The sequence below is a fragment of the Brassica napus genome, chromosome A9 (genome assembly GCF_020379485.1).
Source record: "Brassica napus cultivar Da-Ae chromosome A9, Da-Ae, whole genome shotgun sequence".
In the NCBI taxonomy this organism is placed as follows: domain Eukaryota; kingdom Viridiplantae; phylum Streptophyta; class Magnoliopsida; order Brassicales; family Brassicaceae; genus Brassica; species Brassica napus.
Window position 1 is genome coordinate 39,815,640 of NC_063442.1, and position 23,987 is coordinate 39,839,626.

General features: G+C 35.3%; 6 protein-coding genes and 1 non-coding gene across 8 annotated transcripts; 2 read left to right on the forward strand and 5 right to left on the reverse strand.

Moving 5' to 3' along the window:
* Positions 1-1,477: 1,477 nt before the first annotated feature.
* LOC106365966 (alcohol dehydrogenase-like 4) lies at positions 1,478-3,269 on the reverse strand. Its single transcript, XM_013805488.3, has 5 exons — positions 3,032-3,269; positions 2,817-2,953; positions 2,683-2,732; positions 2,255-2,586; positions 1,478-2,169 (listed from the first exon to the last, which is right to left on the reverse strand). Exons 1-5 carry the CDS (start codon positions 3,069-3,071, stop codon positions 1,580-1,582), a joined length of 1,149 nt encoding a protein of 382 aa, XP_013660942.2. The 5' UTR covers positions 3,072-3,269; the 3' UTR covers positions 1,478-1,579.
* Positions 3,270-6,051: 2,782 nt separating this feature from the next.
* LOC106365967 (protein transport protein SEC23) lies at positions 6,052-9,490 on the reverse strand. Its single transcript, XM_013805489.2, has 12 exons — positions 8,763-9,490; positions 8,514-8,687; positions 8,273-8,434; positions 8,053-8,195; positions 7,903-7,978; positions 7,644-7,819; positions 7,469-7,550; positions 7,172-7,249; positions 6,940-7,101; positions 6,595-6,858; positions 6,400-6,504; positions 6,052-6,293 (listed from the first exon to the last, which is right to left on the reverse strand). Exons 1-12 carry the CDS (start codon positions 9,486-9,488, stop codon positions 6,159-6,161), a joined length of 2,283 nt encoding a protein of 760 aa, XP_013660943.2. The 5' UTR covers positions 9,489-9,490; the 3' UTR covers positions 6,052-6,158.
* Positions 9,491-9,708: 218 nt separating this feature from the next.
* LOC106365968 (universal stress protein PHOS32) lies at positions 9,709-10,916 on the reverse strand. Of its 2 annotated transcripts, none has more exons than XM_013805490.3 (5): positions 10,559-10,916; positions 10,389-10,468; positions 10,189-10,307; positions 10,031-10,107; positions 9,709-9,933 (listed from the first exon to the last, which is right to left on the reverse strand). In XM_013805490.3, the coding sequence occupies exons 1-5, from the start codon at positions 10,788-10,790 to the stop codon at positions 9,878-9,880; spliced, it is 564 nt and encodes a 187-aa protein (XP_013660944.2). In that variant the 5' UTR covers positions 10,791-10,916; the 3' UTR covers positions 9,709-9,877. The 2 variants fall into 2 exon arrangements, with proteins under 2 accessions (XP_013660944.2, XP_022547069.2); XM_022691348.2 differs by having other exon boundaries at positions 9,709-9,936; positions 10,559-10,900.
* A 3,337-nt stretch (positions 10,917-14,253) lies between these two features.
* Positions 14,254-17,124, forward strand: LOC106362665 (putative pectinesterase 11). Its single transcript, XM_013802531.3, has 5 exons — positions 14,254-14,566; positions 15,215-15,374; positions 15,611-15,799; positions 16,147-16,382; positions 16,471-17,124. The coding sequence occupies exons 1-5, from the start codon at positions 14,292-14,294 to the stop codon at positions 16,661-16,663; spliced, it is 1,053 nt and encodes a 350-aa protein (XP_013657985.3). The 5' UTR covers positions 14,254-14,291; the 3' UTR covers positions 16,664-17,124.
* On the reverse strand, positions 16,940-18,579 carry LOC106410402 (protein RER1B-like). Its single transcript, XM_013850893.3, has 4 exons — positions 18,154-18,579; positions 17,658-18,018; positions 17,411-17,591; positions 16,940-17,264 (listed from the first exon to the last, which is right to left on the reverse strand). The coding sequence occupies exons 2-4, from the start codon at positions 17,996-17,998 to the stop codon at positions 17,211-17,213; spliced, it is 576 nt and encodes a 191-aa protein (XP_013706347.1). The 5' UTR covers positions 17,999-18,018; positions 18,154-18,579; the 3' UTR covers positions 16,940-17,210.
* Positions 18,580-18,814: 235 nt separating this feature from the next.
* LOC106365970 (40S ribosomal protein S25-4) lies at positions 18,815-20,005 on the reverse strand. Its single transcript, XM_013805492.3, has 4 exons — positions 19,855-20,005; positions 19,692-19,766; positions 19,284-19,418; positions 18,815-19,109 (listed from the first exon to the last, which is right to left on the reverse strand). Exons 1-4 carry the CDS (start codon positions 19,855-19,857, stop codon positions 18,996-18,998), a joined length of 327 nt encoding a protein of 108 aa, XP_013660946.2. The 5' UTR covers positions 19,858-20,005; the 3' UTR covers positions 18,815-18,995.
* An 881-nt stretch (positions 20,006-20,886) lies between these two features.
* Positions 20,887-20,970, forward strand: TRNAY-GUA. The gene is given in 2 exon segments: positions 20,887-20,923; positions 20,935-20,970. It is a non-coding gene; the product is annotated as a tRNA-Tyr (tRNA).
* Positions 20,971-23,987: the final 3,017 nt, after the last annotated feature.

Consider the following 23,987-nt stretch of genomic DNA (forward strand, 5'->3'; position numbering starts at 1 on the left):
CCCCACCCCCGGACCCCACCATTAAGGTTTCACTTATTTATTATATAACAAAAAATGTATTTTCTTGGTTGCATTGCATGTATTGTAAAAATGGTTTTTTTGTCTGAATATAATTTAACCAGTGCTGAGTGGGTACATGTGAAAAACTAGTATGGAGCCCACAACTTTATAAAACCATTTTTTTCTGTTTTTAGTTACTTTTTTACATTTTTATTTAAAAATATTAATACATATGGTTAAAAAATTTTTATGTAAGAAAAACAAACATATTAATTAATGTAACATATAGATGTATAAAATATATATTTCAATTGGTAATTTTCTTACAATTATAAATATCATTAAATAAAACTTTATATAGTTATTTAAAATATTTTTTTAAAAAAAATTGTTTAGTTTTGTATACAAACTCTAAAATCTCAGGACTGCCATTGAATTTAAAATCATTCAAAAAAAAAGATTTGTGTTCAGAAATAGAACTAATAGATAGGTTGTAAAAAAAATTCTTTTGCTCTTTTGAAAAAAAATCAATTTTCTAATTATCAAATGTTATTTGAGCTAACCAGAAAGAAATAGGCTGATTGGCTAATTTCTTTGGGTAGCAAAACCTTTGCCGAGCTAACCAAGCATCGGGATTCCAAATTTTCAATTGCTGCTCCTCTTCGTCAGGTTTATGGGCCAGATATGTTGACTTATATAGGCCCTTGTAAAAATGCCTAATTGCTTCATATCCCCTTATAACAGACCAAAATAAATATTTTTATTAAAGAGATAGAAAAACTTTGTATCTTTACTTTATAGATATAAATAAATAATAAAAAATTAAAATCAATTTTTCCAATTCAAACTTTTTATTTTCGAATATTATTTCTGAAAATTTATTTTTTTCAAACTTTTATTTGAAATCTATTTTTTTAACTATTTCTAAAACTATTATTTTAAATATATTTTTCTAAAATTCTAAATCCCATGCTTTCCAACCACACTCTTCAAATCTAAACACTAAATTTATATTAGTTAACCTTAAAATTATATTTTTTTTAAACATAGTTTTGGTATAAACTTTTTGGTGTTAATATATGAAATTTCTCAAATCATTTTGTTGACCTAAATTTTTACTTAATAATGGAAGATCGTGATATAAGATTTGGATATAGGTTCGTAATTTATCTCAGGGCCGAAGTCAGCCTTTAGATAGTCTAATTTAAAGAATAACCATCAGTCCAATTGTTTGATCTTGATATAAGATTTGGAAACATATCGTGCCGCACTGTATATTTCCTCTCTAATTTGTTTGTTCGCCATGTAACGTGTGATATTCAGGGTTGGTGGTGATCAACCATCAACGACCCGTTAGATTTAACAGAGACCACATGGAGTTTCGTGGCCATTTAAAAGAGTTGTGGGTTTCGCATTTATGAAGTATTGTGATCAAAAGGACAATTAAGTGTAGGAATGGAGGTGGACCCAACAAAGGTAATACGGTAGGAAAACATAATCAAAGCATCATCACCACAACTTAACTTTTGTAATAAAATCATCACCACAACTTGTAAACACATGAATATGAAAGAGATGATCAGAGGCGGAGAAGACAACGGAGAGCCTTGCCCTGATGTAGGAGCTGCATAGCTTCGTTAATATCACTGAAAGGAAGCTGGTGAGAGATGAAGAGGTCTAGATTGAGCTGGCCTTGGAGGCACTGTGTGAATAGAAGAGGCAACTGTGTTTTGGGTTTGAAACCTCCAAAAACAGAGGCAGTGATTGATCTGCCTTGGAAGAGCTCCATGGGATGGATAGGTAGAAGCTGTGGGCTTGCGTGAACGCCAAGCAACACTGTCACTCCCACTCCCGAGTTTGTAGATAAAAAAGCCTCTCGGAGTGCTTCAATTCTTCCCGCACACTCGAAGCTGTACTCAACTCCTCCCTCAGTTATCTCCATCACCCTCTCGTGAACCGTCTTGTCACTCTCCTTCGGGTTTATGAACTCACTGACCCCTACTTCTCTCCCTAATGGGAACTTGTCAGGGTTGACGTCGATTCCAATGATTTTTGAGGCCCCCTTTGCTCTTGCACCCTCAGCTACCGCAAGCCCAACAGCGCCCAGCCCAAAGATAGCGACGGTGGAGCCAGGCTGAATATCAGCCACGTTCCAGGCCGCACCCACTCCTTCATTAAACACAAAACATTACTTGTCCCATTTATTAAATAAATACAACCACTATGTCATGTCACACATAATTATGTTGGTTACCAGTTGAGACACCGCAGCTGAGGAGGCTCATCTTCTCTAGAGGAAACCGAGGGTCCACCTTGACCACACAGGCCGAGTCTATGACAGTGTACTCGGAGAAGGTGGATGTGTTAAGAAAATGGTAGATGGGCTTGTTGTCTTTGCTGGTGAAGAATCTGGTCTTCCCATCACCTACCATCACTTTCTTCATTGGATCCACTCGGAACCTCTCGCAAAGATTGGCTCCATCTCGTTTACAGACTCTGCAATCACCACATTCTCCGGTGAAAATAGGGAGCACATGATCCCCTGCCTTCATATCCTCCACTCCTTCCCCTACGCTCTCCACTATTCTGTTTACATCCATTGGGAAACAAGATAATAATAATGAGACAACAAGATATATTAGTATTTTACCAAAAAAAAAAGATATGTATTAGACTAATTACCCTGCAGCCTCATGACCAAGGATTCGAGGGTATGCTTGCTGAGCCTCGTTCTGACCAACAGACAAATATAAGAAGAAATTAAAAAGGGCTACTTCAAGACGAAGAAGAAGAAGAAGAAAGAGAGAGTAAGTTACCTCGCCTTTCCATGCGCTAAGATCAGTGTGACAGATGGAAGTGAAGAGGATTCGTAGTCTAACTTCCAATCTCTGAGGAGGATCCACTTTTACATCCTCCATCACTAGAGCTTCTCCTGCTCCCCTTGCCACAGCCGCTGTTCATTCATTCGCACTCATCATATTTTAGCTTACCGTTAGACTTATACATATATATAAACATCATTGTAAATTACCTCTGCAAGTGATAACTTTGCCTTGTGTTTCCATCCGCATGACTCTCCTTAGTTATTGTTGGCTCTGATAGTTGAAAGTAGGTACTGAGCTGAATATATATAGGAACATTTTCTCACTAAATCATTAAGTTCATTAATTACAGTTAGTTAAATTTTTTTTCTTGTTATACAGACTTTTCAATCAACTAACATCCAAGACTTTGACACAAGAGGAGACTTGAAGAGTATTCTGCAACTAAGTGACAAGCCATATGCAATAACAATATTGAATGCATCGATTTTTTTTTGTAATCTAATGAAGAAAATGGCATATACTAATGAAAGCAATTGGATCAGAGCTCCAACTTAATACTTTTATGCATTTGACCCTAGTCATTAGGAATGTTCTCCGGGGTTGAAAGACGTAGTCCATGTTCCGTTTCAACTTGTTACGTATTCTTTCGGACTTCTAATTTGACCATTCCCTCGCTCATTTAATTGGGTATTCAATTGTATGTGGGTTATGGAATGTCCCCATCTATTTAATGCTCTTTGTTTTCGTCTGTCTTATCTCTAGATAGATAACATTGAAAAAGAAAAGAAAAGTATCAAAAATGGAGTAACTCTTTTCAATAAAAATATTTTTCACCGGCGTAAAAGGAAATTTGAAGCTATAACGTTGAAAATATTTCCACCGACGTAAAAGGAAATTTGAAGCTTTGAGCTCACGTATCAAAAGATAGATGTGCAATTTCTTCAAACCTCATGATGTCAAATGTAAACTTGAAAAATTCTTCAAGAAGAAGTTGAGGACAATCCTTAGAACTACTGAAATTCCATCTCAGGCAGTCCGAAAGATTCGTTGTATGTCCATTTCCCACTTCAAAAATTAGAAGTGAAATCGAAATTTTATGAAAATAAATAAATTTGTTCTCTTACACCTGAAATTATACCTCCGAATATTGATAGCACGAAAGGTTATTACTCGAAAAGATCAAACAAAATCTCATTCCCTAGAGAAAACAAAGGCTAGATCGAAGATATAGATAAATCTGACCGTTAAATAGAACGAGATCTAAACCGAAGAGATGCAGGAAAAAAACACAAGGCAAAGATCGACTCCGGCTCTATGGAATCAGTCAAGTCAGAAATCCGAAGAAGACAATTTGAAAAAATTTGGAGAAAGAACAGAGGTTTTTAAATCTAGTAAAAAAGTTTGATTTTTAATCTTGTAAACTAAAATTCACTAAATATATAAAATAGAATAACCCAAAAACTAATGGTATTTACGGCGAACCAAATCAAATTATATATAATTTTAGTTTTCAACATGGTAGCTAATTTTTAAAACCAAAATACCAAATAGCCCGAAAAAAGAGGCTGAAACCGAAAAATTTGAACACCCCTAATCAAGAAGCTAAACACATCTTTTTAGTGATATAGATCATCATGTCTAGGACTTTGTATTATAATATATCACTATAATGATTCAGGTAAACTTACAAAACTAACCATTACATACAATAATTTATATTACCCCTAGCCGGTTCTGTAATTACATTAATACACACACTTGAACAGTGTTTTTGCACATCATACAAACTTGGTCTGCAAAGGAAATTTAAACTTCTAATACAAGAGATTGCAAAGGGCAAAAGATCTGTAGTATGAAACATTTTGAGGGTCATTCTCTTACAAGGGATAGATAATAATAAGCTTTTCGTACATGCGTCAAATTTTGACGCTGGTGTCATTTATTCTTGATTCGAAAACAGCCTGATTTTGCTCACTGGTCTGTTAGACTCCACTCAAATACATGGTCTTCTTAAGAGGTTCGTAATTAGAGATTGTCATGCGAGCTAACACTATTGCATGAGATATTGCACAAAGTGTGACTAAAGAAGATAGGAGATTGTATTCATATTTGCAAAGATGGTAGGAGGTTTGATTAAGCCTTACGGATAGTAAATCAAAGTGAATTAACGAGAACCTTTTAAAAAGGGTTAGAAAGCGGGTTCTTTGATTATATTAACACCCAATTTCTGCAACATGATAGAAACAAGTTCAGCTAAGATAATAAAAAAGCAAAAGGAACATTGAAGCTCAGACAAGAATGAAACTTCAACAGAACATCTGCTGCCTAAAGAGGAGGGCGACTCTCGACTTCCTTAGTCTCAACCTCCTTTGTCCTCCCGAATATCTAAAAGAGGTTGACATAAATAAGATAAGTTAATATCTAATGATTTTAAGAGTAAACAAATAGGCCAAATCCAAGCAAGAGAGTTTCTTAGGAGATAGAGAGGTAGAAAAGGAACCTTGTCGATGGTGTTTTTGAAGCAAGTCTTGTGTTCATCCATAGAGGCATTGAGGAACTCGTTAAAGTGGTCTTTGAGGTTTGCAAGGAAAGTGGCGTTGTCATCATTGACATACTTCCTGCAAGAAGATGTCGTAGAAACTGCAGCTTTTGGCTCCTTCTCCTTCTGGCTATCCATCTCTTCCTGTTGATTAAAACAAAAAATAAAAGGCCAATATTCAATCCAAGGTGAAACCCTAAAAACACACACACAAGAAGCATAACAAAAACCCACCAAGTATTCGATTCAATTCCTAACAGAGTATTAACTAAAACTCAAGGAAAAAAAAGCTCAAAACTAGCAGCGATGATTCTTATACAGGAACTCGCTACGATCAATAAAGATTTCATAAAGAGAAAATTTAATGAGGAGAATTGAATCTCAAAGTTTACCTGAATCCTGAAGTCTGCTTCTCTTTCCTTTCTCTCTGCTTCTCTTTCCTTTCTCTCTGCAAGCTGAGAGTCAATATCCTGTATATATACACCTTTTTTCTGTAACAATCTTCTGCTGGTACAACACGCAAATCACCTTGGCCAACAAGGCATATAGAAAAAAAAACGGAAAAATCTCTCTCTAGTGGGCCGAGGCCCATTCCAATCAAACCGCCTAATTTTAAACCGTTTCTTCCAATTTGACCCCTTTAACTTTTTAAGCATCCCTTAAAAGATACACTGTTGTAAAATTCAATTTTGGTCCTTCAACTTTTAAAAACTTTTATTATTTTTGTTTATACAAATGTTACATTCTGTTAGAAAGAACATACAAAACAATCTGTACGACAAAAAAGGGTCTCTCTAATGAACAATGAGTCTTCGAAGATGATCAAGAAAAACAGACAAGCTAACATCATCTGTGAATACATTACTCCCTCCGGAAAAAGGACCATTTCCATCTGATGAAGGATTTAGTTTTGCTAGTAGAAAACGAGCCTGCCCAAATACACAACCACAAGCCAAAAGAACCAACACAAACATTAATATAGCAATCCATCTCAGAGAAACATGAGTTGATTTTACTACTCAGGAGATTGTGTACCTGTGAACCATATTGATCGCATATGACAAGACGCGGAATGGGAAACCTTTCGTTTATTATTGTATCTGAATAGTCTCGAGGAGACTGCAACAGATGCACAAGTGCCTGACAAAGAGAATATCAGACTCTACTAGACAACTATTTTTTTTTTATTATTCATCTTTATCTTTTAAGATGATGGATGATAAAGTGTACCTGGTGTTCAGGTTGATGATGGTATCCAGCTTTTCTCCATTGAGCGATTGTAGCACCGTGAAATATTACGAGTGTGAAGTACGCATCCAGAAGTAGGATTCTATCAGCTGCAATGGATGCCACATCAAGAGGAATTGGTTCTGGCTGTGAATTGAATGTGAAAGAAACCAGCGAAGGTTGAATCATCACGATTGAATTCGAAACGTTCTCTCGGTTCAATATCATTCGAAAATATGCTGTCTCGTCTGGGCTGTTGTTAAAGACCTACAAAAGGAGAAGCCAACCTGTGCTTAAGGATCGTTACAAGTACCTCAGCCTCTTATGGACAGTGAAAGCAGAGTGTACCTGAACAAACTGAGATCGGCGCAAGTGAAACACAAACTGAGGGAAGTTTGATAACTGAGAAGGTAGGTTAAATGAAGAAGCATTGCCCTTTTGGTACTCTCCAAACCGGGAGCATAGATTTACTAAAGCTTTGTCCGCCCACCGTTGGGGATTAAACTCAGGCTGTGAAATAAGAAGCAAGTGATCTAGCAGATATTCAGCTTATTATAATAATCTAGCTACCAACAAGTACCTGAGTCTCCATTTTGAAAGAAATAAGTCGTGCCATAACTACAGCAGCTGCTTCTTGGTCAAATCCATTTGTTAACTCCTATACTAAGCAAATTTTGAGGAACAGTGAGATCATAGATATATGAAGATAGAAACATAACTTCTCAAATCTGGAATATAATAGTGAAGAAACTACTGAAGTTCACATTCTCAGAGCAAAACTAGTTCTCCTCACAAAAACAAGCTACTGAAACAAGCAATATAGATCCACCGTTCTCATAAGATTGTATATATCATAAACATACTACTCAAAACTTGCCTGTAAGTTTTCAGTTCCCATGACCCATCTTCTTGAAAGAGTTGTAACCCGGAGCCTCGTTTGACCATTTGAGTGCTGATAACTACAGAAACATAAATTTTTCATAAGTACAAAGTGTCTCCACCTCTCCGTCCATAACTTGCAATTTTAGATGGAAAAGCTTCAGATTCCTTACTATGTTAAAAACTGGAAGTAGAACTGATTGATCTGCGACTGCAGAACGACATCAGCTGTCTCCCTTTTAGCAATCTCGAAAACTAAACATACGGAAGTACTTTTATCAAGGCCACACATCTTCCACGCGCTTGTGTGGCCCTGACCGATGCCAGTGTCAGAGCATAATGGTCCTTTCTGGAAACAATCATCGGAAAGCAAACTTCTTAATCACAACAAACATAAGGAAACAAAGATAGCTTCACACATTTGAATGATACCTTCTCGAGAGATGCACAAGAGCCAATGATTCCCTGAACTTTGACACCCTTTGAGCAGTTAATTTCAAATATACCACTGTAAGAAAATAATCCAATTATCAGAAACTAAAAGATTAACACAGCAGATAAGAAAGATAGATAAGCCATTACCATGAGGACAAGCCTAGATCATTTTCACCTGACTGAAACACCCGCTTGAGAGAATCCCTAAATACCGAATGGCCAAAACTTTCAGCAAGCACCACAAACCCACCAGTCTGCTCAACTGCAACTTTCATCTCAGCTATGCCAACCTTTACGAAATGCACAAACTTATATTAAAAAGTTAGCTACCAAACACACAAAAAAAACATCTCTCAATCCAAATCACCTGATCAACAGAACTCGCGAAAACATCAAGAACATGGCCTTGATGAACAAGTTGTTTCGCGAGCTTCTCATAGAACTCAACAGCTTCTTGATAACACGGAGCAGAATCTTTACCAATGTCCTTATGAGAACGGATTGGTTCCGAAAGCTCTGGAGAAACAATCTACAAAAAAGGCATAGGAGGAAGATCTTGAGCTAGCCACCAAGATCCAAACAGAGAGTGTAAGGAGAAAGAGACTTACGGCTCCAGGGCCTAGAGTGGAAGGCCCACCAATAAAAGCCATGATTCTAGCAGCAGAGCCAGGAAAGCAAGCTCCTAAGAGACAAGCAGCTATACGAAGCGCCACACCAGTGCACCTCCCAGGGCGGTGATCAGGTGCAGCCGGCCACTGGCTGCTTCCAAGCTCCTCAAGAACCTAAAAGCAAATCAAAGTAAGTTAACAGATGAACAGATTATGATAAGTCTAAGAAAAGGATTCGATTTTACGAACGGAGTGGAGAGTAAACTGGCAATCGGAGGCCGGTGGGAGAAACCGAGCAATATCTTCGGCGGAGAGACCGTCACGAACGCCGGCGATGACGCCGGAAGAAGGTTTAGGGCTCTTGACGAAGAAAGAGAGCTGATCAAGGAGCTGATCTTTGGAACAGTCTTTGTTTCCATGGAAGAAGTAAGATTTGGTGCAGTGAGGGAACCCGAGCTCGTAGACGCGGACCAACGAATCGAAGGCGATGAGTCCGACGACGGAGGCGTCGGGGATGAGATCGACAGCTTGGAAGAGAGACGATCTGAGGAAATCGAGTTCGTCGGAGAAGAGGCAAGTGTCAACGACGAAGAGGAAGACGGGAGGGGGAGAGGAGGATGAGGAGGAGGAGGAGAGATACTCGACGGTTGTAGAGTTAGGGAAGAGCTCCGGGGGGAGATTGGTGTCGGAGATCGAGGAGTAGTTTGACGGGAAGGGGTTGCGATTGAAGCAGAAAGGGCAGCCCCATGTGGAGGCGGAGAAGTCGACGACGGAGTAAGGGTTTAAGACGGAGCGGCAGGTGCGGCAGCGGAGGGGAGCGTAAGGGAGGAGAGGGGTGGAGGGGGCGAGAGGTGTGTAGATGGCGGAAACTGGGATCTCGGAGTCGATGGGTTGGTCCTTGGTGGTTGCGACGGGGATGATGTTCCATGGCATTCTAACGCCATCTTGAGCTTCGAGCTCTGCGAACTCTGCCATGCTCGGAGACTTGCACACACTAAGTGTTCGATCAAATGCCTAAGAGAGCGGGTTTCGGAACAGAGCGAACGAAAGTCAAAGAGTAGCTTTTTTTCTCGAGTGCCAGATGGAAAATATATAAAATATTCATCATCGCTGGCAGAAAGAGAAGCTTCTTCCATTAATTTTGCAAGAGTAATCTCACAATTCGATTTCTCAGAAACGTCATAACACCATTGCATACACATAACAAATGTTTTTTTATACACAAAACTTGAAACTACAAAACACACACACACACACAAGGAAGAAGAAATTACTTGAAAGTTCTACAACACATTCTGAAACAATGACTTCAACTAAAGTGAGAAAGATACAAGGTACAAAGAGACTTGAGAGCTCTTTTTTCTTCAGGGTTTAGGATCTCCTGATTTTGTCCAACTTACAATCGATTCGTCTCCAGCTTCTGCTTTACAACAACACACAAAGGTTTTAGTTAATACAAAACAAACAAACTGTGTGAAAAAAAATCACTACATTGATTGATTAATATGTGAAAGTACCTTTCCCAGGAACGATAATGACAGGAGCGGATTTGCAGTTGTGGAAACAATACTCGCTTACACTCCCTTGTAGCACACTGCATAGAATCCCAAAGCAGAATCAAGACAAAGATAAGTATTTTCTTCTAAGATATACTTATAATATAATATATTCTAACCTTCTTACTAAGCTCCGGCCTCGGGTACCCATGATGACAGCCGCAGGCTTCAATCTCTCTGCTTCCTTGCAGATTACTTTACCTGCTTCCCCTTCAACAACACGAGCCACACTCTTCACCTACACCATTACAAACCTAACTGAATTAGATTTATTTCTCAGACCCTAACTTAGCAATCAAGGAACAGTTTCTTCTCATACCATAGCAACTTGAAACGCCTCAACAGCAAGTTTCTCCATGAGGGCTTGGCTCATCTCGTACACTACATCGTTCTTAACACCTATGTAAAAGTAAGAATTAAATTTAAAAAAATTCAACATATCAGATCTACTATTCACATTTGAGCCAACAAAAGATGGGGAGAACGAACTCGAGACGGCGTGGACGAGGTGAATGGTATCGGCGAGGCGGCAGAAATGAACGAGAGCCCAATCGAAAGCGTGTTTGCTGTTGGGACCATGATCAACGGCTATGATTACATCTCTCCCTCTCCTCCTCTCTCCGTCCTCCCTCTCTAGCTCCGGCTCCGGCACGACCGGGATCAGCGACGGCAACACCACTTCCCTAAGACTGAACTCTTCGTCTTCCATCAAAGGCTCCATCGATAAATGGGTTGGGGGAGTTTGATTGGTTTTTGAGATTTAAAGAAGAGAGTTGCGTGTTGCGATTCTTACATGTTTGATTTTGATATTTTTTGGTTGCTTTTTGACGCGTCGTGGTGAGTCCCCACCCCTACAGTTTATTATGTCGGCGGCGTTCCAGAAGAAGAACTAATCATTATAATTAGACCTTTTTAATTACTAGTTTAAAAATAAAATTAATTCAGCTATGAGTTTATCTGTTTCGTGTATTGTGTAATTCGTACTAATAATTTGAATTGACAATATTGTGTACAAAGTCATGTGTATCCAATCCATCCATCCACGTAATGAAAAAAATCTCAAAACCTATACAATCAAAGTAATAACCCGAACTGTGAACAAATTTTCCTTGACCTTTGACTATTCTTTATTTTTGGTCAACTGTCTCGTGTTGCACGTTGGATATATAATGAGGATTGGTTACTTCAAGCGACAGTAACAAAGCTCATAGGCTTTTATGGCTTGTCAGTTTCTGTGGCTAGCTGATGAACCCTTTCGTTTATATGGGCCTTAACTTTTGATTTTGGCCCATTTACATTTTCGGTTTTATATACTTTCCCTTCATGGAAACCTTGGATTACGGCGGGGTCAAATATGATTACGCGTTATAGATATCTTTTTCATTGCTAATCCCTTATATATTAAAGGAGAAACATTATAATAAATGCATTCACACTATAATAGACACGTGGCAGCCTCACGATAATTTGATAATAAATATGCTAATGCGTTCACACTATATTCATACATGTGTTCACACTATATACTTTATATTTTTAATATAAACTCATATGCATGGTTCCAATAAAACTTTGGATTTTTCGTTTCGAATCAAAACAAATAACGAATCAAAATCTAAACTATATATATATTATTTTTATTGTTTACGGATAAAGTCAGGCAAAATATTTCTAAATTTTGTTTCCATTTGTTATCCGTTTTGATTTGAACCAAAAAATATGGATATCTGTAACTCTACGAAGCAAATCAGTTACTAAAATATAATTAGAAAAAAATAAATCACAAATTCCAATATTTTTAGGAACGGATATCAAATTCGATCTGTTATATGCATATATGTACATATATGTACAGAATTATATATATATATATATATATATATATGTGTTATATATATTATAGTTTATATAAGTTTACAATATTTTATGAATTAAATTTATTATAATTGGTATTAAAGTTTAGAAAGTTAAATAATATTTTATTTTGTAATAAAATGTTATTATTAAATTTTTCAATTATTTTATAAAATTTATTTTATTTACTGATCAAATAGGATATTCTTTAAAATTCTAAATCATTTCGGTTATCAGAGTCACCGACTATCTAGGTGGCTAAAGATTGAATCGACTTGAATGCCTTCAAATACCCAGATATTCGATATGTGCACACCTCTATTTACGGATACAATTGATTTTTCTTTATATGGAAAAAATTCACTAATGTCAAGGCCTTTTTAATTTTTAATTAATTTTAATTTTATCTTTCATGTATTATTTAGAACAAAAATGTCATTTAATATTAATTAACAATATCTTTATATATTTGTCATGTATTCTTATATACTTTTACATACACATACATATGCACATTGATGTGAGCACCTTATAAGTATTTACCACCACTGAAGTATCTATTTTTTTTTGGAAGTTGAAATTTTTTTTTCTTAATGCTTCTTCCACTACCGACCAAATTGTAGTGAAATGATTTGTCTTAATAGTTTTTTTTTTTTCTTGAACTATTATCCGCTTACAAACTATGATATACAACTATTAGTTCGACATGACGATTATCTTAAATTTATAACATGAAAATAAACAAATAATAGTAATTTTTGGTTTTTTCCAAAAAACTAAAAAATCAAACATTGTAACAGAACAAACCAAAATAAAATATTAATTTAAAATAATGGTTATATTTTAGGAGATTAAAAACCAAAAAATAACTTAAGACCGAACCGATATCTAGATTAAACAAATTTAATGTGTTTTTAAAAATAACAAAACAAATAATCACATTCCGCGCAAGGCACGGGTTATTACCTAGTATGACTGGTTTTCCCGCTACCACCCGCAAACGCAGCTTTTGCGGTTAGTAGCGGTTGCTGGCGTTTTGCAACAATCGCTCAAACCGCTCTAAACCGCTCCAAATCGCTCCAAATCGCTCTGAACCTCATAAATTCAAAAGCTGGTTCCAGCTAGCGTTTGCGGTTGCGGGCGTTTGCGGAAGGATAAAATTTTTTTTTTTCCAAAACAATATAAATACAAAAATAAAAAATCAATAAAAAAATTAAAGTGAAATTATAAAAATGCTAAAATATATCAATTAAATTTTAATTAATATTATAAAACTTTAAAATAAAAATATTTTCTATATTTTTAAAAAATTTAAACTATAACTTTCTAAATATAAATTTTATATTTATTATAATATTATTATTTTTGATATTTTTATAATTGTATAAAATGTAAATATTATTAATTTATTATTTAACAACTGCTGCATTTGGTAGTTAACCAGTCATAAGTATCCCGCAAACGCACAAATTTTTAACCGCAGAACCAGTCGTACAAATCTCTTAAAACCGCTAGAAACCGCAACCACCCGCATTCGCAAACTCCCGCAACCGCAACCGCAACCGCTGCGGTTAAACCAGTCAGGCCCTAATACTAATGCGGGAAGCATGCAAGCCGCCAACCTAACACGTAAAGTTTATCCAAAGTTAAGTATATTATCAAGTTACTTTGGTATATCTTTTATAAGGAAGACAAATAATAAAATCTAATTTGCTATACATAAAGAGTTAAAATCATTTTACCAACGAAACAAAAAGCCTATAATGAAGGAAGCAAAGAATGCGTTCGGTTGACCAAACTAATCGTAATAGGAAACCGTGGACCCATTAGACTTAATCATTGTTTATGGTCTTCTAAACCAAATGTGAAGTAGCTAGTGTCGTTTTAGCAGCTATGCATAAATGAAAAACGTTCTGCCATGCTCTTCTATTCCACATAACTTATAAGCAAATTAAAGAAGCATACGTAAAATATTGATGCATGTAGATATATTGTCAGCTGTATATTGCATAGATTCGTATCAAGAAAAGTTCGTCTAGTGTGTGTATAGACTTTGTATCTTAAAGTTTTAACTTTGAATCTGATAAATAAAAATCTTTTGGAGACGAAAATGCAATCTTACAACTTCGTTCACAAGAAATCGGCCGCTGGCCAACTCCAATCACATCATCCAACTTCTAGTCAACCCATTGATATATATATAAAGATCTCTTTATGTGTAAACGAAACTTTTATATATCTTAGTTCTCACACTCTTGCTTATAGCCAATTGGTTTATCAATTTCTATTTTGTTTTTGTTTTTGTTTTTGTTTTTGTTTTACTTGGCCTCTGCACAATCACCAAGACGTGATATACCTCACATGCGCTATGGCCGAGATGGGTCTTTATAAAACAAAGTCTAAACATTACATTGATACTTATTATCAAATCACAATCATCAATATTTTCATTCTCTCATTAATCACATCTTCCTCCATGGCTTCTTCTTCGTCTTCAGTTGATTTTTCAACTGCAATTCTAATAAGGGTTGATCAATCAGGCAAAGGAGATTTCAATAAGATTCAAGAAGCAATTGACTCTATCCCTCCCAATTTAAACAACTCTCAACTTTATTTCATTTGGGTCAAGCCTGGAGTTTACCGGTACAAAAACTGTTTTCTGTATATATAATTAAACACACTACATGATTACATAGATATATATATATATATATATATATGGGCAACTATATAGAGATAATCAGAAAAATATGGATAGCATATATTGATATTGAAAGTATACCATTTTGTTTAGGTTTATATATTGTTGAATATACAAATAGCTTTATGGATAAAGTTTGGTTTGTAATTAAAATTCTATACCATGTGATTAGTTTTCAAAGTTAAGGATTTAGACTGATTATATTTTAAAATATAGATGTGCTTAATTTGATATAAAATTTAGACTATTTTCATTCTTTTTTGTATATGTTGTGTGGTAGAATCATCTTTTTATCAGTTAGATATTTATATCAAAATATTTTTTCTTTTCATCGAAATGTATCCATTATATATGGCTTTCAAATGGGTTGTAATCTGATTATGTAACATGTTTTTAATCTAAAACTTATCCATTTTAGATGGAAAAAAATTAGCTAGCAATTTATTACTAGACGTCGACCTTGTATTTTTCTTTGTGAATTTGTGTTTTCTAGAACATATTTGACTATTTTATTGCTGACTAGTTAGTTCTATGAGCATAATCAGATTCCGTGACAAACTAAATCTATAATGTTTAATGTTATGAAACAGAGAAAAAGTGGTGATTCCTGCGGATAAACCCTACATAACATTGAGTGGAACAAAAGCTTCCACCACAGTTCTCATATGGAGCGATGGTGAAGACATTTTGGAGTCACCCACTCTCACAGTCTTCGCATCCGACTTCGTATGCCGATTTCTCACTATTCAGGTCAAATCCTCATCACATATATTATATATGCACATTTTACTTATTTGTTATGTATGTATCTGGTGTTTACGATTAATACAAATTCTTCCTAAAATGATTATACTTTCTTTTTTTTTTTTTGAAACATCCTAAAATGATTATACACAAATGAAAAAAACCTAGTGTAAAATGCAAATAAATATTTGGAAACTACAAAAGACTGATCTTAACGTGCTTTTTTGTTTTGTTGAAAGTAGAATAAGTTTGGAACAACGGGACAGGCGGTTGCGTTGCGAGTGGCGGCGGATAAGGCAGCGTTCTACGGCTGCGTGATAACGTCGTACCAAGACACTCTTCTCGACGACAATGGAAACCATTACTTCAAGAACTGCTATATTGAAGGTGCCACTGATTTCATTTGCGGAAGCGCATCTTCTCTCTACGAAGTAAGTACTAGCTATCACCATTTACATTATTACTTTCATTTATACACATCAAGTTATATCTATATCAACATATTTAATAAACTTTTTCTACACATCTTTTCGATCCGTTACTTTGTTTGATATCTACTGATCTAGCTGTTAATATGTAAGATTTATATATAGAAAGAGTTCAAGTTTTGTATTTTTTCAGCATATGTATATAGTATACCACTCTATAAGCTTAAAATAAATCATGAAATATAGAATACTTAAATAACAGAAAGATGTTAGCTGAAGAGAATAGTAGATTATTCTCTAACTAAACTTGCAAGTTTAATTTGCTTTTTGATGAAATACATTTTTCGCAGAAGTGTCATTTACACTCGTTGTCGCCGAATAATGGGTCGATGACGGCGCAAATGAGATCGTCAGCGACGGATAAATCAGGGTTTTCATTCTTGGGATGCAAGTTAACCGGTACGGGCTCCACGTATTTAGGAAGACCATGGGGAGCTTATTCTAGAGTTGTCTTTGCTTATTCCGTCTTCTCTGATGTGGTTGCACCTCAAGGATGGAACGAATGGGGAGACTCGAGTAAAAGCAAGTAAAAATCATTTGAAACCTTTTACATTTTTTTTGTTGCAGGTAATGATAATATTTGGACTAACTACTGTATACTAATAATGGTGCAGTACTGTATATTATGGTGAATACAAATGTTACGGTCCGGGAGCAGATAGGAGAGGAAGGGTAAAATGGTCGAAACAATTATCTGACGAGGAAGCCACCGTCTTCATGAGCAAAGATTTTATCGGCGGCAAAGACTGGCTTCGACCTGCGCCTTCTCACTTCAAGACTGCTCTCAAATCAAACCCGAAAGAATAATTGGTTCCATCAATTGATTAATTAATACTCTCTTTCTTTTCTTTTTTTGGTCAAACAAATGATTAATACTCTTCCTTGTATATATAACATATCGACTGTAATTAACTGTGTGTGATAGTGTGTATAATATTTAAGACGTGTGATACAATACTGTGTAAATGAACAACTACAACCACCCAATGATTATCACCATTCAGTATGGTATAATAGTATATAGTAAACCACAGTAGATTCATAAATTAAAGAAATTGATTAAAACAAATGAAATTTTTTGAGAAGACAAACAAAGGAATGAATTTGTTTCGAAACAGAAGTAAAAACCATATTTACAGAAAGTGCTTAGGATTAAAAGGGGAACTAACAAAGAACATTTTTCCTGCAACATATAACAGATTAAACTAATCACACCCTTTTGTTTCCTTCTTTCTTGTTGCCCAATAGGTAGCTAATAAGAATTTGATTTTAAAAAATCCATCACTACAAAACACTCCAAAATGGTTTAAACCCCATCCATCTCCCATTTTTTCCTGCGTTTCTTCTGGATCAATCAATCAGCACGAGAGCCGCCACTACCAGCACCAGATCTCCTCCCGCTATATTTCTGCCACAGAGATCAAACATTTGATATAAAGTTAGCAACTTTACCCTTAAAGCCATTACTATGAATCTGAAAGATGACCTTTGTAGTCCATAGACCCCACAAACAGTTCAAGGATTACAATCAAAGGTTGTGGAAAAGAGAGAAACCTGTTTGCCGATGCTGAAAGGAATGTACTTGTGCTTAATCATGTGAGAGATCTGGCGTCTCATGGTGAGGACAAAGAGAACGACCCAGTAGCAAAGCAGTATCGGCCAGAAGACAGGAACATCAAAAACCGAGAAGAACGTCATCAGAAAGGCAATGCAGAAGGCCTTAGTCATCGAGTACCTGCAAACACATTTCAATCGTAAAACGATTACGCCACAGAAAGGCAAAGAGGGTAGAGGGTAGTACCAGAATTTGAACTCAGGGAGACGGCGGATAAAGGGCTTGAACTCATCAGAGCCACGAGTAGGGAGAGAAGCTCCACCATCAGAGGCATCGAGCTCAGGGTCAACGAGAGGGGACAAGAAGCCGATGAGGAGGTTGAGGAGGTAGATGCCGAGGCCGTATGAGATGATGTAGAATCCGTGAATTGAGAAAACCCTCAAGCAGTAGATGAGGAAGACGACGAGCGTGCCGATCCACCTGTAGGTTGAGTGAGGTGTCGTCTTGTCGAGATAGTATTTGTAAAGCCTCCACGCCTCGTGTGCTCGCTTTTGTACAGGCGTTGCCACGTCACCACCTCCGTCCATTTGGTGATTTCTTGAAAGCCCTAGAGATCGATTCGATAAAGACTCAGGCCAAATGAAATCAATCGAATCGCGAAAGTCAGATCTGAAATCGGAACTGAATCGTTCCGAAAGGAACGAGGAGTAATTGGAGAAGGGAGAGATTCAAAAAAACTTACGGAAGCTGAATAGTAAGAATGAAAGAGAGCTTTCTTTCTCTGCTGATCCGAAAGAGACCTCGACGAAGGAAGCGGATCTGATTCTGAGCTAAAGGGGACACCAATGCGAAGAAGATGAAGAATATATCACAAGATATCCTTTTTCTTTTCTTTTATTTTTAGTTTTGCTTGCGGGTTATACGTAATTACGAAAAAGCCACCATTATAATTGTTTGTTTCAGTCTAGCCCCCCGAATGTTCTTTCCTACTCTAAATTCACCAACTACTTTGTGTTTGCCACTTATTAACCCAAATTTAACTAACTTGCTTGCTACATTTTACGTTACACGCTCATTTTTTACTACTATATGAATTTAAAACAAATTAAACATTCATACAGTTGATATGTTTAATAATAACGAAGTACCAAATATCACATTGGTACATTCGCAGACAAAACATATTTGTGATTAGTACTTGAAATAGATTACACACTATTAGTTTATCAACTACGTCTTTCTCCGGCTCATGTATTGGTATCTTAGTCTCTACCTAAAGTTTGCGAAGGTCAAATAATATGCAACAGTTGAGGTCATGCATAATCTACAATTTCAAGCCAAGTCAAGACTCATAAGTTACAGTGATAGGAGTGGTGCACCAAAGAAACCATTTAGGGAGCAAATATAAAAAACAATTCCGAATTAAGTAGACATAATATCTCAAAACAGCTTACTAAAGAGTTTCTTGAGATACAAAGGAGTTTACGAAAAGAAACATAAAGAACTATAAGAGCTCTGATGATTAATGTCTACATCAAAAGAGTTGAGGTTCGAGAACCAAACCATTAACAAGAGTAAATCTGTTTAGGTGTTGGTGGCACGAGTGTAGATCTGCTGGCTAGAGTGAGCAGCAACCATCCTGATCACACCTTTCGCCATCAGCTCCCTAATCGCCCTCCTTGCTAGAGATCCGTTAATCTACATTTTATAAACATTATTCAATACGGATCACAGTGTTACAATAATATACTATTTGAAGTTCTAGACAAGATCGAGATTGATAACTTAATTATCTCCTAGGATCATACTACTAATTGAGTTACAAGGACATGAATTAGTAAAATTAAAAAGACGAGTATGTAGTAAACATACCCTCATACGGTCGGAGAGAATGGAAGGAGTGATGAGCTTGAACTTGGGAGCCTCAGTGAGAAGCTTGTCGTAAGTAGCCTGATCAAACAGCACCATGTTGTTCACCTTCTCCTTTTGCTTTCCCTTGCTCCACTTCTGTTTTTTTATTTAAGGAGAAAGAAGACAACAATTAAGAACACAAACACACAAAGCTACATTACATAGATTAAAGTGTCGTAATCTAATTACATTTAATCAAACTCATAATAAACAATAATTCATCCAAACAAGACTAGATCAATCTAGTAAACCTAAATCAAATTCTGCAAAAACTCTACACAGATAGAACAGAGAAATTGAGCACTTTAAAAATCTAATGAACACAAAGTATAGATTACATTTAAAGATGAAACAATAGAGGAAACGAACCTTCTTCTTCTGTTTTCCACCTCCGGATTTAGCCGGCTTCGACGACGGCGGTGGAACCTTTTCCTTCTTTGGCGCCTGAGAAATAAACATAAATTTCCAAATTAGACACCCACACAAAGGGATACAAAGCTATATCAAGAGAGACGGAGAGAGAGAGAGTAACCATGTTGTTATCGACGGAGACGGGTAATGATCGGCGGGTAGGCTAGAGACGAAAGATGGAGCTTGACGGAGACGACAGTGAGAAAGTGAAGTGGTTTTGTTGTCCCTTGTATATTAGGGTTTCCGAGTTCTTAGCAGGCTGATAAAGCCCATTAAAGTTTTAATAATGAGTCCATTAATCTTATCCAGCCCAATTAAATTTCTACGCTAAGCTTCAGCAGTTGAAGGAACACTGGAACAGGTCCAAGCTTACTAGCTAAGGTGATTTTATTCTATATCCTTTGTGTCTTATATGTGTAAGTGAATGACATTTCATGTTTTTTTTTGCTAAGAATACTAATAACATATTAATGATGTTCAGATCTACAATAAGTTAATCTAAGAGCTACTATACTTTGGAAAAAACAAGATAGAACAATGTTTATGAACCTAATAGATTAGATAATTCAACTTGACAACAGAGAATGTATTTTTTTCCTATCCCTCCTTGCCATGATTGTATTCTTCACATCTCTATATATCCCTCGTGCAATCACCATTGGAGTGATAGTGCAGTTATTATGATATACATTGTTTATTTGTTTTCATAGATGGTAGATTGTCGATTGGACTGTTATTTTTTTTAGAATAATATTTGCTTTTGCGTTGTTTTACTTTTTACTATTTTGTTTTATTTTTTTTTTCTTTTTGTTTTAAGGTTTTACCTCGTTGGAGACATTTCATGTTTATTACTTTGTTCGATTTTTAACTAAATTGTTCATGTTTTTATTGACCCTTTGCTTAGTCAAAATGACTTTTGAATGCGCTATGTTTGTTAAGCATTCGAAAGTTTATGTGTATCCTTAAACATAATTATCGTAGAAAAAAATTTACATTATTTTAAACAAAAACTTTTTATGGATCATGGATATCAACAAAGATGAAACTCGTAGCAAAAAATAAAAATAACGAAGAATTTCAGTAGGGCCGCGATGGGCCTCACGCCCAAATATTATTGTAAATATATAGAGTTTTTGATCACATAATTGGCAAACCGACCTTAGCTCAGTTGGTAGAGCGGAAGACTGTAGTTGTTGCTGTAATCTTTAGGTCGCTGGTTCGATTCCGGCAGGTCGGATTTCTTTTTGAAGAATATCAGATTTCCCACATTAAATGAAGAATAACGGGAACAAATTTTATTTTGCACGAACAGTCGCTTTGTGGATAAATAAACCAAATGAATATGTGGCGTCTCATATCTCTTTTTGTTTCTTTTTCGAGACTGTTTGTTGTTTTTGGTGTATATCCAGGCAATTACATGTTTAAAATAAATATAATTGAGTAAGTGACACTGAATCAGCATACACTCACATGCGGGGGAATAAATGTTATAAAATTCACGTAAAAGCAATTACAATTAGATTAATTCTGTGATCAACTTGAGGGAATTTATAATATGTCCCGGTAGACGTACAAGCCATATTTAAGTTATGAAATTCAGATTTTGGTTCTTTATAGATTGGCCACCATAAAAGGGGTACCACTTATATATTGTATTGTTCTTCGCTAAGGATGCAATTTTCTTGTTTGAATAATAACAAGAGTTTCATCAACTAGATTTATGCGTGAGCTCCATAATCTCTAAATCTATGCTCAAATTATAGATACCAAAGGTAATTCATAGATTTTAAAGGCCCACATACAATTTTATGTAAAAGAAAATATTCTAATTGTGTGTTTAGGTCCAATCATTTCTCTTTATAAAAAAGATAGTTTTATCAAATTTATTGAATCAAATAACTCAAAACGATATCTACAAAGTGACTATAATATTTAAAGTGTTTTTGATATTGGGTGGGATTGTAGCAAAAGAAAAACAACAAGTGTTTTACATTTGTGGCTGAGCTCCCGCTATTTTCTAAGTGTGATCAAACAAAAAATCAAGATAAATCAAAATTATATATGTAAGGATGTTTTAATTCGCTTGAAATAGTTTATTTTATACACATCCAGATAACTAGAACTGGACCAGAAGTACACAGAAATTTTGAAATTGATTAATATCTACATTTCTAGAAAAGATTAAAACATTTTTTATCAACTGTGGACTGAAATACAAAAACCCATACATAAGAACTTGACAGAGAAAACACTAACAGAGCCATTGTAAGTAATAAGGCTCAAAGTTTTATTTTGATTACACAGTTACACTTCAAATTAATTAAGATATATACCAGCTGATACATAATGTAAGACGTAAATTTATGGATAAGTCTGATTGGTCCTAAAACAAGTAAACAAAACATATATATACTTCATAATTTGCACCATGTTGATTGAATGAAGCATCGCGTGACACGTTACGTTCATGGACTACTATGAACAATTGAAGATGTCTTTTAGAAAAAGATGTGGGGCTTTTACCTTTTCTTCAAAGTGTATCCAATAACAAAAATTAAACTGAAATAAACCACATATATGTGCTTTTTTGTTTCGAAAGAGACAAGACATAAAGAAAGTTAAGAAACACATTAACAAAGAGAAGTTGTAGAAGTATAAGCCATCTCTCAATCTCTTAGTGAAGAAGAAATGGTTTATTTTTTTTTTGAAACACATTCATTGCATTTAAAAAGTTAGCCAAAGTTTGTTGTGGCCATTAATACAAGTTCAGAAGACAGCTTCTTCTTTGCCAATTCATCTGCTTCCCTATTAAACTCACGCGAGATCCAAGCAAAAGAGATGAAATCAAAAGAAAAACTAACAGACTTGATATCCTCCACAATGCCGTAGAGTTCCGAGAAAGATTGATCCGAGGTCAAAGCCTTGATAAGTTGAGCACAGTCAGATTCACAGCGGAGCCTTGGGAGTCCAAGATCTCGACATTTTAAAACTGCTTCTCTTAATGGTTTATTATATATTTTTAAATAGGAGTTAAAGTATTCGTGTATATTTTGTGTTTTTGTCATTTTTCATTGTGAGGTTCCGTATACTGTACATCAATATACACAGTGATGATATACGACTCATATAAAAAACATAATAATAATTTTATCAGGAAACTTTGATTTACGAGGTTGATTTGTGTTACCAAACCTAAGAAATGAGGTTTTAAAGGCTTTTTCCAAACAAACAAAAAACCTGAGAAATGAGATTCTAGTACAAAGAATGAAAACAGGTTTTATAAGTCTCATTAACTGCCTGGCGGATTACACTACTACATATTCTATATCCTGGAGTACTTTTTAAATTTGGCACGATAGGTATGCTTTTGTACTGCTAAGAACATGTTTAACGGGAGGTTCTTAGAGTGAGGTTTTTAGCGAAATATAAGAATTTGTTTCTTAACTTTTTTAATAGGTATGCTTTTGTACTGCTAATAACATGTTTAACGGGAGGTTCTTAGAGTGAGGTTCTTAGCGAAATATAAGAACCCGTCTCTTAACTTTTAATTAAAAAGTTAAGAATCGATTCTTAAATATCTATTTAAGAACCGGTTTTTAGTTTTTTTAGTTAAAAATTAAGAGACGAGTTCTTATCGGATATTCTGTTAAGAATTTCACCCTAAAATCTTTTCATTAAACAAGTTCTAAAAAATTTTGCGCAAAGTTTATTTAAATATGGTGGTACGCATTAATTTTACAGATTAGTTTATTGCCACAAAGAAGCTAGTGAATGGATATAAAAAATAATGGTGGGCTGCTATGAGTCGAGTAAAAGATTACAAATGATGAAGATAGTGCATGAAACTGTTTTACCAGTGCGATATGATTGATTATAAACTATAATAAAATGAAAAATATCCTACAGACATGTGCAAGTGATTATTGAATCTTCATTTATTTATATAGATATTTGTCTATTAATATTTTTAATAAAATAAGTTAAATCTATCGATATATAATTTTATGTTATATATATGTCGATATAAGTGTCATATCGCAACCATTCTCTGAGACTAGTATTCTCTTTTTTTTTGGTAATCAATTAGTATTCTTCATTTCATAGTGTTGCCTTGCCTTTGATTAGTTTAAATTGATTTTGTTATCTTGACTGCAAAAATGTAAAGCAACAAATAAATTGGGATATTAAAAGTATAAAAACAGAATATATTACATTGTTTGACAAGTGAGACATGGCTTTTAAGCTAACAACCCT

Excerpts from the sequence above, each read along its gene's own strand:
- LOC106365966 (XM_013805488.3), bottom strand. The coding sequence starts at position 3,071 with ATGCGGATGGAAACACAAGGCAAAGTTATCACTTGCAGAG. Across the intron at positions 2,587-2,682 it reads CTTGGTCATGAGGCTGCAGG|AATAGTGGAGAGCGTAGGGG; the intron begins GTAATTAGTCTA and ends GGATGTAAACAG. Across the intron at positions 2,170-2,254 it reads CAGCTGCGGTGTCTCAACTG|GAGTGGGTGCGGCCTGGAAC; the intron begins GTAACCAACATA and ends TGTTTAATGAAG.
- LOC106365967 (XM_013805489.2), bottom strand. The coding sequence starts at position 9,488 with ATGGCAGAGTTCGCAGAGCTCGAAGCTCAAGATGGCGTTAGAATGCCA. Across the intron at positions 7,250-7,468 it reads TGGGAACTGAAAACTTACAG|GAGTTAACAAATGGATTTGA; the intron begins GCAAGTTTTGAG and ends TGCTTAGTATAG. Across the intron at positions 6,294-6,399 it reads GCGATCAATATGGTTCACAG|GCTCGTTTTCTACTAGCAAA; the intron begins GTACACAATCTC and ends GTATTTGGGCAG.
- LOC106365968 (XM_022691348.2), bottom strand. The coding sequence starts at position 10,790 with ATGGAGCCTTTGATGGAAGACGAAGAGTTCAGTCTTAGGGAAGTGGTG. Across the intron at positions 10,469-10,558 it reads CCTCGTCCACGCCGTCTCGA|GTGTTAAGAACGATGTAGTG; the intron begins GTTCGTTCTCCC and ends ACTTTTACATAG. Across the intron at positions 9,937-10,030 it reads CATTATCGTTCCTGGGAAAG|CAGAAGCTGGAGACGAATCG; the intron begins GTACTTTCACAT and ends GTTGTTGTAAAG.
- LOC106362665 (XM_013802531.3), top strand. The coding sequence starts at position 14,292 with ATGGCCGAGATGGGTCTTTATAAAACAAAGTCTAAACATTACATTGAT. Across the intron at positions 15,800-16,146 it reads GCGCATCTTCTCTCTACGAA|AAGTGTCATTTACACTCGTT; the intron begins GTAAGTACTAGC and ends CATTTTTCGCAG. Across the intron at positions 16,383-16,470 it reads GGAGACTCGAGTAAAAGCAA|TACTGTATATTATGGTGAAT; the intron begins GTAAAAATCATT and ends ATAATGGTGCAG.
- LOC106410402 (XM_013850893.3), bottom strand. The coding sequence starts at position 17,998 with ATGGACGGAGGTGGTGACGTGGCAACGCCTGTACAAAAGCGAGCACAC. Across the intron at positions 17,592-17,657 it reads CTCCCTGAGTTCAAATTCTG|GTACTCGATGACTAAGGCCT; the intron begins GTACTACCCTCT and ends ATGTGTTTGCAG. Across the intron at positions 17,265-17,410 it reads CTTTCAGCATCGGCAAACAG|AAATATAGCGGGAGGAGATC; the intron begins GTTTCTCTCTTT and ends TCTCTGTGGCAG.
- LOC106365970 (XM_013805492.3), bottom strand. Across the intron at positions 19,419-19,691 it reads GTGGAAAACAGAAGAAGAAG|AAGTGGAGCAAGGGAAAGCA; the intron begins GTTCGTTTCCTC and ends ATAAAAAAACAG. Across the intron at positions 19,110-19,283 it reads TTCTCTCCGACCGTATGAGG|ATTAACGGATCTCTAGCAAG; the intron begins GTATGTTTACTA and ends TATAAAATGTAG.